This window comes from Heterodontus francisci, chromosome 1, assembly GCF_036365525.1.
Source record: "Heterodontus francisci isolate sHetFra1 chromosome 1, sHetFra1.hap1, whole genome shotgun sequence".
NCBI classification, from domain to species: Eukaryota; Metazoa; Chordata; class Chondrichthyes; order Heterodontiformes; family Heterodontidae; genus Heterodontus; species Heterodontus francisci.
In genome coordinates this window covers 233,588,552-233,604,044 of record NC_090371.1, presented here as the reverse complement: position 1 = coordinate 233,604,044, position 15,493 = coordinate 233,588,552, and the positions used below count along the sequence as shown (strand labels likewise).

General features: G+C 45.5%; 1 protein-coding gene across 19 annotated transcripts in view; it reads right to left on the bottom strand.

Moving 5' to 3' along the window:
• The window catches only part of map9 (microtubule-associated protein 9), a 350,433-nt gene that overhangs the window by 101,319 nt on the left and 233,621 nt on the right, over window positions 1–15,493 (bottom strand). For 18 of the 19 annotated variants that reach the window (XR_010975979.1, XR_010975969.1, XR_010975968.1 and 15 more), the window contains one exon: window positions 2,928–3,171. Coding sequence is in view for 1 of the 19 variants with exons in the window: in XM_068042247.1 (XP_067898348.1) it covers window positions 2,928–3,171 (244 nt within the window). In the remaining 18 variants the exon portion in view is untranslated. The remainder of the gene's footprint in view (window positions 1–2,927; window positions 3,172–15,493) is intronic. The other variant, XR_010975981.1, reaches the window with a different exon arrangement.

Below are 15,493 nucleotides of genomic sequence, written 5' to 3'. Positions count from 1 at the left end.
AAGATTCGTTTCTAAAGAACTATATACTGGCGTTGTCTTCCTCATTGTCATTCCTCAGGAAGCAAGGCCTGTTAGCACAGACCCCACCTCTCGAATTTGCAGTACACAAGATCCAACCAGGAGATTGGGTTCTGGTGAAATCGTGGAAAGAGACTAAACTACAACCGAACTGGGAAGGACCATACCAGACTCTCCTAACCACTGAAACAGCCATAAGAACGGCAGAAAGAGGTTGGACCCACTACACAAGAATCAAGGGGCCGGTACAACCCCCCCGGCCGAGGAAGGAACTTGGACAACCGAATTAACAGGACCATTGAAACTAAAGCTAAAAAGACTTTGAGTAACGAACTTTTTTTTATATAGCGGCGCGAGCGCGGAAATACTGTCTGTAATATTGTGTGCCTTCTCTCTTTCTCTTCATAAGTAGCCAGGAGATAAAATGGGTTGGATGTTTTTGTATGCAGTATTAGTCATCCCAGTAATGGGAAAAATAACAATGTGGGACGGAACTGCCGGGGACAACGGTACACGAATTGAAATCCCCAGGAGCCAGGACCCTCAGGTGGTAGAAGTAGACTTATGTTTCCTAATCCCATGTGGGGGCATACATAACCAAAGAAATTATTATGTGGAGTCCCTCCATTATTATGGGGATGGACGACTAACAGGAGACCCACTCCCACCGATTATATCCATTCACCAGAGCCCCATAAAACCAGGCCCAGATTGTCCAGATAAGGAATGCAACCCTATTTGACGATAAAAAGAACCGAGTGGACAGAAACGCCTGGTGGAATATCCATCCAACGCCAGCGGAATGGCTCAATAACAGAAGAACGACAAATCAAAAATACCCACTTCCAATTCGACAACAAGGTGTTTGGAGTAACAGTTAGAGAAGGGAAAAAGAAAGGTGAATTAAAATGTTGTTTTCAGGTAACAATAGATAAGACTGGTAAACCATCTAACAAACTAAAAGGGACCTCTCATAACGATCCTAACATAGTAAAAATAATAGAGGTAAAGGACCTGAGAAATACAATTGAGATAGAAACCGGTTACGGGGACACAAATGCCTGGGTAGAATGGATAAAATATACTGTAAAAAGTTTGAACAAAAACAATTGCTATGCTTGTGCATCTGGTAGACCGATAGCTCAAGTAGTACCTTTCCCGCTGGGGTGGGAGCATGACCGAAAGGGCATGGAATGCATGTTAGCCCTATATCAGGATAAGACGGCTTGGGGTATTCAAACTTGCATATCCTTGTCAATAATGTTCCCTCCCCTAGAGAAAAAAGATTCAAGGACTCCCCCTTCATTTTTAGCCACCAGTGTGAATCACACATCATGCGTAAGTCGACACGGTGCGGAGCTAACCAGAAGTATGGGAGAGTTGAAGTCATGCATAGAGACTGAGGACGTAACTGGAAGAGTCAGGGGAGGGAACTACTCATCATTGAATGTCCCCAGAGTGGATTTATGGTGGTATTGCGGAGGAAAAATCCTGAGACAGACCCTACCCTCCCAGTGGAAGGGGACGTGCGCAATTGTTCAATTGGCAATACCATTCACCTTGGCATTTGAGAAAAAAAAGATAATAACGAGGGAAAGGGGTAAAAGGGAAGCGATAGCGAATTCTTTTGACGACCAGGTATACATGGATTTCATAGGGGTCCCAAGAGGGGTACCTGATGAATTCAAGGCCCGAAACCAAATAACCGCCGGTTTCGAGTCTTTGTTTTGGTGGGTCACGATTAACAAAAATGTAGATTGGATAAATTATATTTAAAACAACCAACAAAGATTTATAAATTATACTAGAGATGCGGTAAAAGGTATAGCTGAACAATTAGATGCCACTAGTAGAATGGCTTGGGAAAATCGACTGGCTCTAGATATGATCTTAGCAGAAAAAGGAGGTGTGTGTATAATGTTAGGAGGGAAATGTTGCACATTTATCCCAAATAACACAGCACCCGATGGTTCAATCACCCGAGCACTGCAAGGGTTAACAACCTTAGCAGAAGAGATGGCCGAAAATTCAGGAGCAGACACTTCCCTGACGGGGTGGCTTGAATCCTGGTTTGGAAAATGGAAAGGCATGATAATCTCGGTTTTTACCTCCCTGATCACGGTTGTCGGAATACTAATAGCCATCGGGTATTGTATTATTCCTTGTGTAAGAGGGCTGACACAGCGATTGATTGAGACAGCTTTGACGAAGCAGATGTCAATACAAAGAGGCCAGGAAGAGAGTATGTACCTGTTAGGTAATGACAAAGTGGATAGTATCAACGGAAATACAGACATTGAAAAGGCGCTGAAATAATGCTCAGAGAATTTGAGAGGACATATGAGAACCCTCCGCAGTATGTAGAAAACAACAAGGATTAAGTAAAAGAAAAGGGGGAATTGTGAGAATAAGAAATACTGAAATGTTGTTTCTACAGCTTGTGGAAAATTACCAAGAAGTCATTTCTACACAACATAATGAAATCACTGAAAAAGAGAACTGATAAGGGTATGTAAGTAAAGACCTTGAGACAGTACAGCAGTTAAAAATTGTGCTTAGGCAGAGAAAAGAGAAACAGCAAGAGTTAGAACAAAGGATGTAGTGAATAAGAAACTGCCCCACTAAGATAAAGGCTGACAGCTGCAAGTTAAAACACACAATGGAGAGCCAAATAAGGTAAAACAACAACAAGAGTTAGGGGCTAGAAAGTTAGAGTAGGGGGAGAAGTAAACAGAGGAGGAGACTGTAGCAACTATCGGATAGGTTAGTGTCATAATATGTTATAACCAATAATGTAAACTAAAGGCGTGGAAAAATGGATTTGTATTGTATAAACATGAACTGAATATGTTGATCGGTGTGCCTGCTTGTAGGACACCCGATCTTGCAAGAACGTTAAATAAACTTACTTCTTCAGAGTTTGACTTGGTGTAAATTATTATTAAGTGGGCTATGTTTCTCACACTTGCATCGATCACCTGATAAACGGACGCTCTGATTGTGTCTGCAGTTTCAGGGTTAAAGGTTGCATTTCCGGAAGACTTTGTGTCCAAGATTTTTAATGTCCCCAAGTACCGAGGTTCTGCTGTTCTGGGACGTGGGCTTTTTCCAACAGAAGGTCTATCTAAGGTCTGTATTGCAGAACTCAGAGGCCTGTGAAAAAAATATAAATATTAATTTACTGTAATATACAAGTGCATGTCACATGGACCACAGACACGCTTTAAGGTTATGCAACTCAAGATATGAATGAACAATCTGGTGTTACACACATCGGAGGTGCAGCGGTACAACATTCACACAATGACCATGAAGAGTTATGACAAAATGGACTTTGTCTTTAAAAAATTAACCTTTATTTTTAAAAAGTGAACAATGGTCCAAAATAGCTGTTGAAGAGAAGTGGATTAACCTGTTGTACATTTAAATTGCCTGGCAAAGACAAAGGGTAAATCTTCAAAGCCAAGAGGTGATAATAAAACCCATCTCATACATATTGGGCTGAATTTCATTAGCGCGCTGTAAATCGCAGCGGTGCACTTTGAAGTCAGTGGTCTTCAGGCACAGATGCGTCATCGCTGATTCTCCACGATATTTCACGTTGCGCTCATTTAAATAGAGGGGGTGGAGCGACTGCCACCGATGACGTAGCAGGGGCCGCCGCTCCAAACCCGGCAATGGCGTCCAGCACCACAACACAGGCGCCTGCACCATTTTTAAAGGGCTTCAAGCCCTTAAATGAAAGTTACATTTTTAACGTCATATTAAGGTGATTGTTGTTAAAAAAAATTAAATGAAAGCTGGAGGCCCTTTCCCATCCCCCCGCCCTCACCCCCAATGTTTGCTTTCTGGGCCTTTATCACCAAAAGTATCTTTATTCATGATCCGAACTTCTCCTCCCAAACCTCGTAACATTTGCCCTTTAATCCCTTCCCACCATCCCCACAGTCAATACCAAGTGTTTTCCCCACTCCCCCCTTCCTGCCCTGATAATTTCACTCCTCCCCCTCCCTACCAGTGTTATGCCTCGGAACTCCAAACGGAGTAAATAGCATGTACAAAGCATGGGAGTTCTGGCTTGTGGCCAGAACATTGGCACGGGACAGCTGCCCGGATAAGGTAAGTTGATATGCATCTTTTTAACTTAATTTTAACATTGAAATGAAGGCCCCTCCGCCGAGTGGCGGGGGGTGGGGGGGCCGCACTGAGACCTCGCTGCCGCCGGTAAAATGTGGCTGGGCCTTCACAACATTGGGGATCGTGGTGGGCTTCTCCCGGAAGAATTTTCCCGGCCCCCCTGCTACGACCCCTGATGCCGGAGGCCTCATAAAATTCAGCTCATCATAGAAACATTCCAGAATTGAATGTCTTCTTCGAAAGAGGTTGACGTAGCCATGTCTTGGGCCATTGCGCGATGGGAATGAAACCAGAATGTCTCTTAACAGGAGGTGAGAAGTGAAAATTTGATCTATAAAAAAAGACAGCCAGAAGGAGAGTGAGAGAGAGAGAGACTGACCCAGAAGGTGAAGCTACTTGTAACTACTGGCATTCCAGAAAACCAGAAACCACACGCCCTGCTGGAAATAAATCTGACATCTACATCATACAACAGACAGAGAGCTAGAAATGACCCACAATCTTCAACAGAACCTTCAATCAAGAGAGAAATTTCCAATCATCACAGACTTGCAACCCACTATAACTCGAGTCTCAAGAGAATTCAATAGATTTATCGTAACCCCCCGCTAGAACCCACCTATCTCTTTCCCTTCTATATCTGTTTCTTATGTGTATGCGCACGAGTGAATGGGTGGGTGAATGCAGTTACCACAATTTCGTGATAAGGCGTTTTGATCAATGAACAAATGACTTTCTGTTTTTTTACAACCTACAAGAAAATCTGTCGCTGTGTATTTAATTGAAAAATAAAACACATGGGCTAAACTCTTTATAATACACTTGCCGCAGTCAGGTGGGAAGTTGAACAGTGGGAACCACCCACATCACGCCACGTGGCCGCAACACTGAAATGAATTAAAAATAAAAATAGGAAGTGCTGGAAATACTCGGCAGGCTTGCAGCATTTGTGGAGAGAGAAACAGAGGTAATGCTTCAGGTCTGTGATCTTTCATCTGAGCAGAAATGTCCTCCAATTAAATACTGGGAAGACAGAAGCCATTATTTTTGGTCCTCACTCTCAACTCCAATCACTGGTTACCCACTACATCCCTCACCCTGGCAACAGTCTGGGACTAAACCAGTCTATTTGCAACCTTGATGGCACAGCGGCACAGTGGTTAGCACCGCAGCCTCACAGCTCCAGCGACCTGGGTTCAATTCTGGGTACTGCCTGTGTGGAGTTTGCAAGTTCTCCCTGTGTCTGCGTGGGTTTCCTCCGGGTGCTCCGGTTTCCTCCCACAAGCCAAAAGACTTGCAGGTTGATAGGTAAATTGGCCATTATAAATTGCCCCTAGTGTAGGTAGGTGGTAGGGAAATATAGGGACAGGTGGGGATGTGGTAGGAATATGGGATTAGTGTAGGATTAGTATAAAATGGGTGGTTGATGGTCGGCACAGACTCGGTGGGCCGAAGGGCCTGTTTCAGTGCTGCAGCTCTAAAAAAATATATATTTGACTGAGATGAATTTCAAACCATATCATTAAAATGCCTATTTCCATCTCTGTAACAACTTTGACTTTGCCCTGTCTCAGTTCATCTGCTACTGAAACTCTCATTCTTCCTTTGTTAGCTCTGGACTTGACTACTGCAATGCACTCCTGGCTGGCCTCCGACATTCTACTCTCCATAAACTGGAGGTCATCCAAAACTCTGCTGACAGTGTAGTAATCTGCACCCAAGTCCAGTTCATCTAACACCCCTGTGCTCACTGGCCCAGCTTGCCAAGCCAAGCAACGTCTTCATTTTAAAATGATCATCCCTGTTTTCAAATTCCTCCATGGCCTCGCCCTCCCTATCTCTGTAATCTTCTCCAGTCCCAAAAAACCACACAGATTTCTGTACTCATCTAACTCTGGCCTCTTCAGCATTCCTGATTTTAATCACTCCACCATTGGCGGCCACGCTGTCATTTCCCTCGACTTTTAAGCTCTGAAATACCCTCCCTACACCTCTCCACCTCACTTCCCTACCTCTCTGATCTAATATCTGCTTATGTGGCTCGGTGTCATACTTGGTTTTATAATGCTGCTGTGAAGTGTCTTGGAATGTTTTGTTACGTCAATGGTACTATATACTATCATTGAGTCATTACGGCATATATGGAGTGAGTTCCAGGTCCTTCCCACTTGCTGCGCAAAAAAGTTTTTCCTCACATCCCCCTTGCATCTCTTGCCCAACCACGTAAGTCTGTGTCCCTTAGTCCGACCATCGACTAATGGGAACAGCTTTTATTTTGTCAACCTTATCTAAACCTGTCATAATCTTGTACATCCCTGTCAAATTTCCCCTCAATCTCCTTTGCTCCAAGAACAACCCCAGCTTCACCAACCTAGCCTTGTAGCTGAAATCCCTCATCCCTGGAACCATTCTGGTAAATCTCCTCTGCACCCTCTCAAGGACCTTCATATCCTTCCTATTGTGTGGTGACCAGAACTAGATGCAATACTCTAGTTGTGGCCTAACCAGAGCTTGAGAAAGGTTCAGCATAACTTCCTTGCTTTTGTACTCAGTGCCTCTATTTATGAAGCACATAATCCCATGCTTTGCTAACCACTCTCTCAATATGTCCTGCCACCTTCAAAGATCGATTCACATGAACCCCCAGGTCCCTCTGTCACTGAACGCTCTTTCGAACTGTACCGTTAAGTCTATATTACCTCTCCCTATCCCTTCTGCCAAAATGCATCACCTCACACTTCTCTGCATTAAATGCCATTTGTCTGCCCATACTGCTAACCTATCTATGTCCTTTTGCAGCCAATTGGTATCATCGTCACTGCTTGCCACACCTCCAAATTTGGTATTATCTGCAAATTTTCAACGTTTCCTCTGTATTCCAATATCCAAGTCATTTATATATAAATCAAAAAACAGTAGTCCTTGCCCCGACACTTGGGGACACCACTGTCTACCATCTACCAGCCTGAAAAACAACCATTTACCACAACTCGCTGTTTTCTGGCCTTAGGCCAATTTTTTTAAATCAAAGCTGACACTGACCCTGCCAATCCACGAGCTTCAATTTTGTTAACTAACCTTTTATCTTTGACAAATTCTTTCTTAAAATTCATCTGGACAACATCCATTGCATTCCTTTCATCAATCTTTTCTGTAACTTCATCAAAAAATTAAATTAGATAATCAAGCACAATCTGCCTTTTCCAAATCTGTGCTGGCTCCCCTTGAAACTTCTCCAATGCCTGTTGATTTTTTGCCTGATTATTGTTTCTCAAACTTTACCCACCACTGATGTTAAACTGACCAGCCTGTAGTTACCAGGAATGTCCTTACACCCTTTCTTGACTAAGTGTGTCACATTTACCATTCTGCAATCCTCTTGCACCTCCCCGATATCGAGGGAAGACTACAGAATTATATAAATATAAGTTGTTGTGGTTGTTGATGTTGTAAATAGTTCCCTGTTCAGGTACTGCCCCTCTCCCTTTCAAATGTGTCGGCATCACCTCTTACTCAAAAAATTCAAGCTTGAACCTCTGCCCTTGAAAACTCAAACTTCCATTCCCTCTTCACAGTCCTTGAACCTGTTATTGCATCCCAAATCTGTGCCCAACTTTCCCACACTCTTTGAATTTCTACAAATAGTTTTCCTTTCCTGCTACAGCATTGAAAAGGCCCTAATCAAAGTCACAAATGACATCCTTTGTGATTGCGGCCATGGTACACTATCCCTCCTCATCCTTCTCAACCAGTCTGCAGCCTTTGACATGGTTGACCACACCATCTTCATCCAAAGCCTCTGCATTGTTATCCAACTGAGTTGGACTGTCCTAATCTGGTTCCACACTTACCTATCCAATTATATAGAATTTGTGAACGATACAGCACAGAAAGAGGCCAATCAGCCTATTATTCTTGTACCGGCTCTTTGAAAGAGCTATCCATTTAGTCCTATACCTGCCCTTAAACATAGGTTTAAGGTGAGAGGGGCAAAGTTTAGAGGGGATGTGCGAGGCAAGTTCTTTACACAGAGGGTGGCGAGTGCCTGGAACCTGCTGCCAGGGGAGGTGGTGGAAGCAGGTATGATAGCGACGTTTAAGAGGCATCTTGACAACTACATGAATAGGATGGGAATAGAGGGATACGGTCCCCGGAAGTGCAGAAGGTTTAGGTTTAGGCAGGCATCAAGATCGGCGCAGGCTTGGAGGGCCGAATGGCCTGTTCCTGTGCTGTACTGTTCTTTGTTCTTTATCATACTGAATATTTTTCCTCTTCACGTCTTTAACCAATTCCCTTTTGAAAATTATTATTGAATTTTTTCATTCTTACATGGGATGTTGGCGTCGCTGGCTAGGCCAGCATTTATTACCCATCCCGAATTGCCCTTGAGAAGGTGGTGGTGAGCTGCCGTCTTGAACCACTGTAGTCTATGTGGTGTAGGTATACCCAGGGTGCTGTTAGGAAGGGAGTTCCAGGATTTTGACCCAGCAACAGTGAAGGAAGGGTATAGTTCCAAATCAGGATGGTGTGTGGCTTGGAGGGGAACTTGCAGCTGGTGGTGTTCCCATGCATCTGCTGCACTTGTCCTTCTAGGTGGTAGACGTCACAGGTTTGGAAGGTGCTGTCGAAGGAACCTTGGTGTGTTGCTGCAGTGCACCTTGCATATGGTACACACCGCTTCCACTGTGCGTCGATAGTGCAGGGAGTGAATGTTGAAGATGGTGGATGGGGTGCCAATCAAGCAGGCTGCTTTGTCCTGAATGGTGTCGAGCTGCTTGAGTGTTGTTGGAGCTGCATTCAACCAGGCAAGTGAACAGAATTCCATCACACTCCTGACTTGTGACTGGTAGATGGTGGACAAGGTTTTGAGGAGTCAGGAGGTGAGTTACATGCTGCAGAATTCCCAGCCTCTGACCTGCTCTTGCAGCTACAGTACTAAAATGGCTAGTCTGGTTCAGTTTCTGGTCAACGGTAACCCCCAGGATGTTGATAGTGGGGGATTCAGCGATGGTAATGCCATTGAACGTGGTTGGATTTTCTATCGTTGGAGATGGTCATTGCCTGGCACGAATATAACATGTCACTTATCAGCCCAAGCCTGAATGTTGTGCAGGTCTTGCTGCAAATGGACTCAGACTCATTCAGTATCTGCGGAGTTGCAAATGGAGCTGAACAATGTAATTATCAGTGAACAACCCCACTTCTGACCTTACGATGGAAGGAATGTCATTGATGAAGCAGCTGAAGAGAGCTGGGCCGAGGATACTAACCTGAGGAACTCCTACAGTGATGTCCTGGGACTGAGATGATTGGCCTCCAACAACCACAACCATCTTCCCTTGAGGTAGGTATGACTCCAACTAGTGGAGAGCTTTCCCCGCACCCCCCCACCCCCACATCCCCTGAATGTTGTCAGGGCCTCTAGCCTTTGCAGTATCCAGTGCCTTCAACTGTTTCTTGATATCTAGTTTGGCAGGGGGATGGGAACCGGAGCTACGGATCAGTGGATGGGGTAGCTGTTGAACAGGCAGATACAGAGTGCAGAGAGCCTGTGAGGAAGATTAGACAGTTGACAGGGCAAAGTTGCAGCCAGTATGATGGGTTGAAGTGTGTCTATTTTAACGCAAGAAGTGTCAGGAATAAGGGTGATGAACCTAGAGCATGGATCAGTACTTGGAGCTACGATGTTGTGGCCATTACGGAAACTTGGATATCACAGGGTCAGGAATGGATGTTGGATGTTCCGGGGTTTAGATGTTTCAAAAGGAATAGGGAGGGAGGTAAAAGAGGTGGGGGAGTGGCATTGCTAATCAGGGATAGTATCACAGCTGCAGAAAGGGAGGTCGTCGAGGTGGGTTTGTCTACTGAGTCAGTATGGGTGGAAGTCAGAAACAGGAAAGGAGCAGTCACTTTATTGGGAGTTTTCTATAGACCCCCCAATAGCAACAGAGACACGGAGGAACAGATTGGGAGGCAGATTTTGGAAAGGTGCAGAAGTAACAGGGTTGTTGTCATGGGTGACATGATTATTGATTGAAACCTCCTTAGTGCAAATAGTTTGGATGGAGCAGATTTTGTCAGGTGTGTCCAGGAAGGTGTCCTGACTCAATACGTAGATAGGCCGACTAGAGGGGAGGCTATGTTGGATTTGGTGCTTGGCAACGAACCAGGCCAGGTGGCAGATCTCTTGGTAGGAGAGCATTTTGGTGATAGTGATCACAACTCCCTGACCTTTACTATAGTCATGGAGAGGGACAGAGGCAGACGGGATGGGAAAATATTTAATTGGGGGAGGGGGAATTACAATGCTATTAGGCAGGAACTGGGGAGCTTAAATTGGGAACAGATGTTCTCAGGGAAATGCACGACAGAAATGTGGAGGTTGTTGAGGGAGCACTTGCTGCGACTGCTGGATAGCTTTGTCCCGATGAGGCAAGGAAGGGATGGTAGGGTGAGGGAACCTTGGATGACAAGAGATGTGGAACAGCTAGTCAAGAGGAAGAAGGAAGCTAACTTAAGGTTGAGGAAGCAAGGATCAGACAGGGCTCCAGAGGGTTACAAGGTAGCCAGGAAGGAACTGAAGAATGGACTTAGGAGAGCTAGAAGGGGACATGAAAAAGTCTTGGCGGGTAGGATTAAGGAAAATCCCAAGGCGTTCTGCACTTATGTGAGGAACAAGAGGATGGCCAGAGTGAGGGTCGGGCCGATCAGGGATAATGGAGGGAACTTGTGCCTGGAGTTGGAGGAGGTAGGGGAGGTCCTTAATGAATACTTTGCTTCAGTATTCACTAGTGAGAGGGACCTGGTGGTTTGTGAGGACAGCGTGAAACAGGCCGATATGCTCGAACAGGTTGATGTTAAGAAGGAGGATGTGCTGGAAATTTTGAAAGACATGAGGTTAGATAAGTCCCTGGGGCCTGACGGGATATACCCAAGGTTATTACGGGAAGCGAGGGAAGAGGTTGCCGCGCCTTTGGCGATGATCTTTGTGTCCTCACTGTCCATTGGAGTAGTACCAGATGATTGGAGGGTGGCAAATGTTATTCCCTTGTTCAAGAAAGGGAATAGGGATAACCCTGGGAATTACAGACCAGTCAGCCTTACGTCGGTGGTGGGCAAATTATTGGAGAGGATTCTGAGAGACAGGATTTATGATTATTTGGAAAAGCATAGTTTGATTAGAGATAGTCAGCATGGCTTTGTGAGGGGCAGGTCATGCCTCACGAGCCTTATTGAATTCTTTGAGGATGTGACAAAACACATTGATGAAGGAAGAGCAGTGGATGTGGTGTATATAGATTTTAGCAAGGCGTTTGATAAGGTTTCCCATGGTAGGCTCAGTCAGAAAGTAAGGAGGCATGGGATACAGGGAAAGTTGGCTGTCTGGATACAGAGTTGGCTGGCCCATAGAAGTCAGAGGGTGGTAGAAGATGGAAAGTATTCAGCCTGGAGCTCGGTGACCAGTGGTGTTCCACAGGGATCTGTTCTGGGACCTTTGCACTTTGTGATTTTTATAAATTACTTGGATGAGGAAGTGGAAGGCTGGGTTAGCAAGTTTGCCGATGACACGAAGGTTGCTGGAGTAGTGGATAGTGTGGAGGGCTGTTGTAGGTTGCAACGGGACATTGACAGGATGCAGAGCTGGGCTGAGAAGTGGCAGATGGAGTTCAACCTGGAAAAGTGTGAAGTGATTCATTTTGGAAGGTCGAATTTGAATGCAGAATACAGGCTTAAAGACAAGACTCTTGGCAGTGTGGAGGAACAGAGGGATCTTGGGGTCCACGTCCATAGATCCCTCAAATTTACCACCCAAGTTGATAGGGTTGTTAAGAAAGCGTATGGTGTGTTGGATTTCATTAACAGGGGGATTGAGTTTAAGAGCCACGAGGTTATGCTGCAGCTCTATAAAGCCCTGGTTAGACCACACTTGGAATATTGTGTTCAGTTCTGGTCGCCTCATTACAGGAAGGATGTGGAAGCTTTAGAGAGGGTGCAGAGGAGATTTACCAGGATGTTGCCTGGACTGGAGGGCATGTCTTACGAAGAAAGGTTGAGGGAGCTAGGGATTTTCTCATTGGAGCGAAGAAGGATGAGAGGTGACTTGATAGAGGGGTACAAGATGATGAGAGGCATAGATAGAGTGGATAGCCAGAGACTTTTTCCCAGGGTGAAAGGGCCATCACCAGGGGGCATAATTTTAAGGTGATTGGAGGAAGGTTTCGAGGAGATGTCAGAGGTAGGTTCTTTACACAGAGAGTGGTGGGTGCGTGGAATGCACTGCCAGCAGTGGTAGTAGAAGCAGATACATTAGGGACATTTAAGCGACTCTTGGATAGGTACATGGATGATAGTAGTATAAAGGGTATGTAGGTAGTTTGATCCTAAAGTAGGTTAAAGGTTCGGCACAACATCGTGGGCCGAAGGGCCTGTACTGTGCTGTACTGTTCTATGTTCTATATCATGTGTAGTGAATCGAATTGGCCGAAGCCTGGCATTTGTGATGCTGGTGACTGCAGGAGGCAGCTGAGATGGATCATCCATTCAGCACTTCTGGCTGACGATGGTTGCAAATTTAGATTTAGAGATACAGCACTGAAACAGGCCCTTCAGCCCACCGAGTCTGTGCCGACCATTAACCACCCAGTTATACTAATCCTACATTAATCCCATATTCCTACCACATCCTCACCCAGAATTGAACCCGGGTCGCTGGAGCTGTGAGGCTGCAGTGTTAACCACTGCGCCGCCCAAATGCTTCAGCATTTTCTTTTGCACTGATGTGCTAGACTTCCCCATCATTGAGGATGGGATATTTGTGGAGCCTCCTGCTCCTGCTGGTTGTTTAATTGTGCACCACCATTAATGACTGGATGTGAAGGGACTGCAGAGCTTGGATCTGATCCATTGGTTGTAGGGCATCGCTTAGCTCTGTCTATTGCATGCTGCGTCTGCTCTTTGGCATGCATGTAGTTCTGTGTTGTAGTTTCACCAGGTTGACACGTCATTTTTTGGTAGGCCTGTTGCTGCTCCATACATGCCCTCCTGCACTCTTCACTGAACCAGGGTCAATCCACCATCCACCGGCTTGATGGTAATAGTAGAGGGGGGGATATGCCGGGCCATGAGGTTACAGATTGTGGTTGAGTACAATTCTGCTGCTGCTGACGGCCCACAGCGCCTCATGGGTGTCCAGTTTTGAGTTGCTAGATTTATTCAAAATATATCCATTCAGCACAGTGATAGTGTCACACAGCACGAAGGAGGGTATCCTCAATGGGAAGACAGGACTTCGTCTTCAACAGGACTGTGTGGTGGTCATTCAAAGAACAGTACAGCACAGGAACAGGCCATTCGGCCCTCCAAGCCTGCGCCGATTTTAATGCCTGTCTAAACTAAAACCTTTTGCACTTCCGGGGACTGTATCCCTCTATTCCCATCCGATTCATCTATTTGTCAAGATGCCTCTTAAACCTCGCTATCGTACCTGCTTCCACCACCTCCCCCGGCAGCAAGTTCCAGGCACTCACCACCCTCTGTGTAAAGAAGTTGCCTCGCAAATCTCCTCTAAACTTTGCTCCTCGCACCTTAAAGCTATGTCCCCTAGTAACTGACTATTCCACCCTGGGAAAAAGCTTCTGACTATCCACTCTGTCCATGTCACTCATAACTTTGTAAACCTCTATCATGTGCTGTATCTCTAAACTAAATGTCACCCCTCCACCACCGTCGTTCCAGTGAAAACAATCCGAGTTTATCCAAACTCTCCTCACAGCTAAGACCCTCCAGACCAGGTAACATCCTGGTAAACCTCTTCTGTACCCTCTCCAAAGCCTCCACATCCTTCTGGTAGTGTGCCGACCAGAACTGCACGCAATATTCTTAGTGTGGCCTAATCAAGATTCCGTACAGCTGCAGCACGACTTGATAATTTTTATACTCTATGCCCCGACCGACGAAGGCAAGCATGCCGTATGCCTTCTTGACTACCTTATCCATCTGCGTTGCCACTTTCAGTGATCTGTGGACCTGTACGCCCAGATCTCTCTGCCTGTCAATACTCCTAAGGGTTCTGCCATTTACTGTATACCTCCCACCTGTATTAGACCTTCCAAAATGCATTACCTCACATTTGTCCGGATTAAACTCCATCTGCCATTTCTCCGCCCAAGTTTCCAACCGATCTATATCCTGCTGTATCCTCTGACAATCCTCATCACTATCCGCAACTCCACCAACCTTTGTGTCGTCCGCAAACTTACTAATCAGACCAGCTACATTTTCCTCCAAATCATTTATATATAACACAAACAGCAAAGGTCCCAGCACTGATCCCTGCGGAACACCACTAGTCACAGCCCTCCATTCAGAAAAGCACCCTTCCACTGCTACCCTCTGTCTTCTATGACCGAGCCAGTTCTGTATCCATCTTGCCAGCTCACCTCTGATCCTGTGTGACTTTACCTTTTGTACCAGTCTGCCATGAGGGACCTTGTCAAAGGAAGCAAAGAGATACAGACCCTGAGAAAATAGGCGACATGTTTAGATAGAGGATCTGGATCGGCGCAGGCTTGGAGGGCCGAAGGGCCTGTTCCTGTGCTGTAATTTTCTTTGTTCTTTGTTCTTTACTGAAGTCCATGTAGACAACATCTACTGCCCTTCCTTCATCAATCATCTTCGTCACTTCCTCAAAAAACTCAATCAAGTTAGTGAGACACGACCTCCCCTTCACAAAACCATGCTGCCTCTCGCTAATAAGTTCATTTGTTTCCAAATGGGAGTAAATCATGTCCTAAAGAATCCTCTCTAATAATTTCCCTACCACTGATGTAAGGCTCACCGGCCTATAATTTCTTGGATTATCCTTGCTACTCTTCTTAAACGAAGGGACAACATTAGCTATTCTCCAGTCCTCTGCGACCTCACCTGTAGCCAATGAGGATGCAAAGATTTCTGTCAAGGCCCCAGCAATTTCCTCCTTTGCCTCCCTCAGTATTCTGGGGTCGATCCCATCAGGCCCTGGGGACTTATCTACCTTAATGCTTTGCAAGAGGCCCAACACCTCCTCCTTTTTGATAACGACATGACTCAGACTATTACACGCCCTTCCCTAGTCTCATCATTCACCAAGTCCTTCTTTTTGGTGAATACTGATGCAGAGTTCTCATTTAGTACCTCGCCCATTTCCTCTGGCTCCATGCATAGATTCCCTTCTCTATCCTTGAGTGGGCCAACCCTTTCCCTGGCAACCCTCTTGCTCTTTATATACGTATAAAAAGCCTTGGAATTCTCCTTAATCTTGTTTGCCAATGACTTTTCATGACTCCTTGCTTAATTTCCT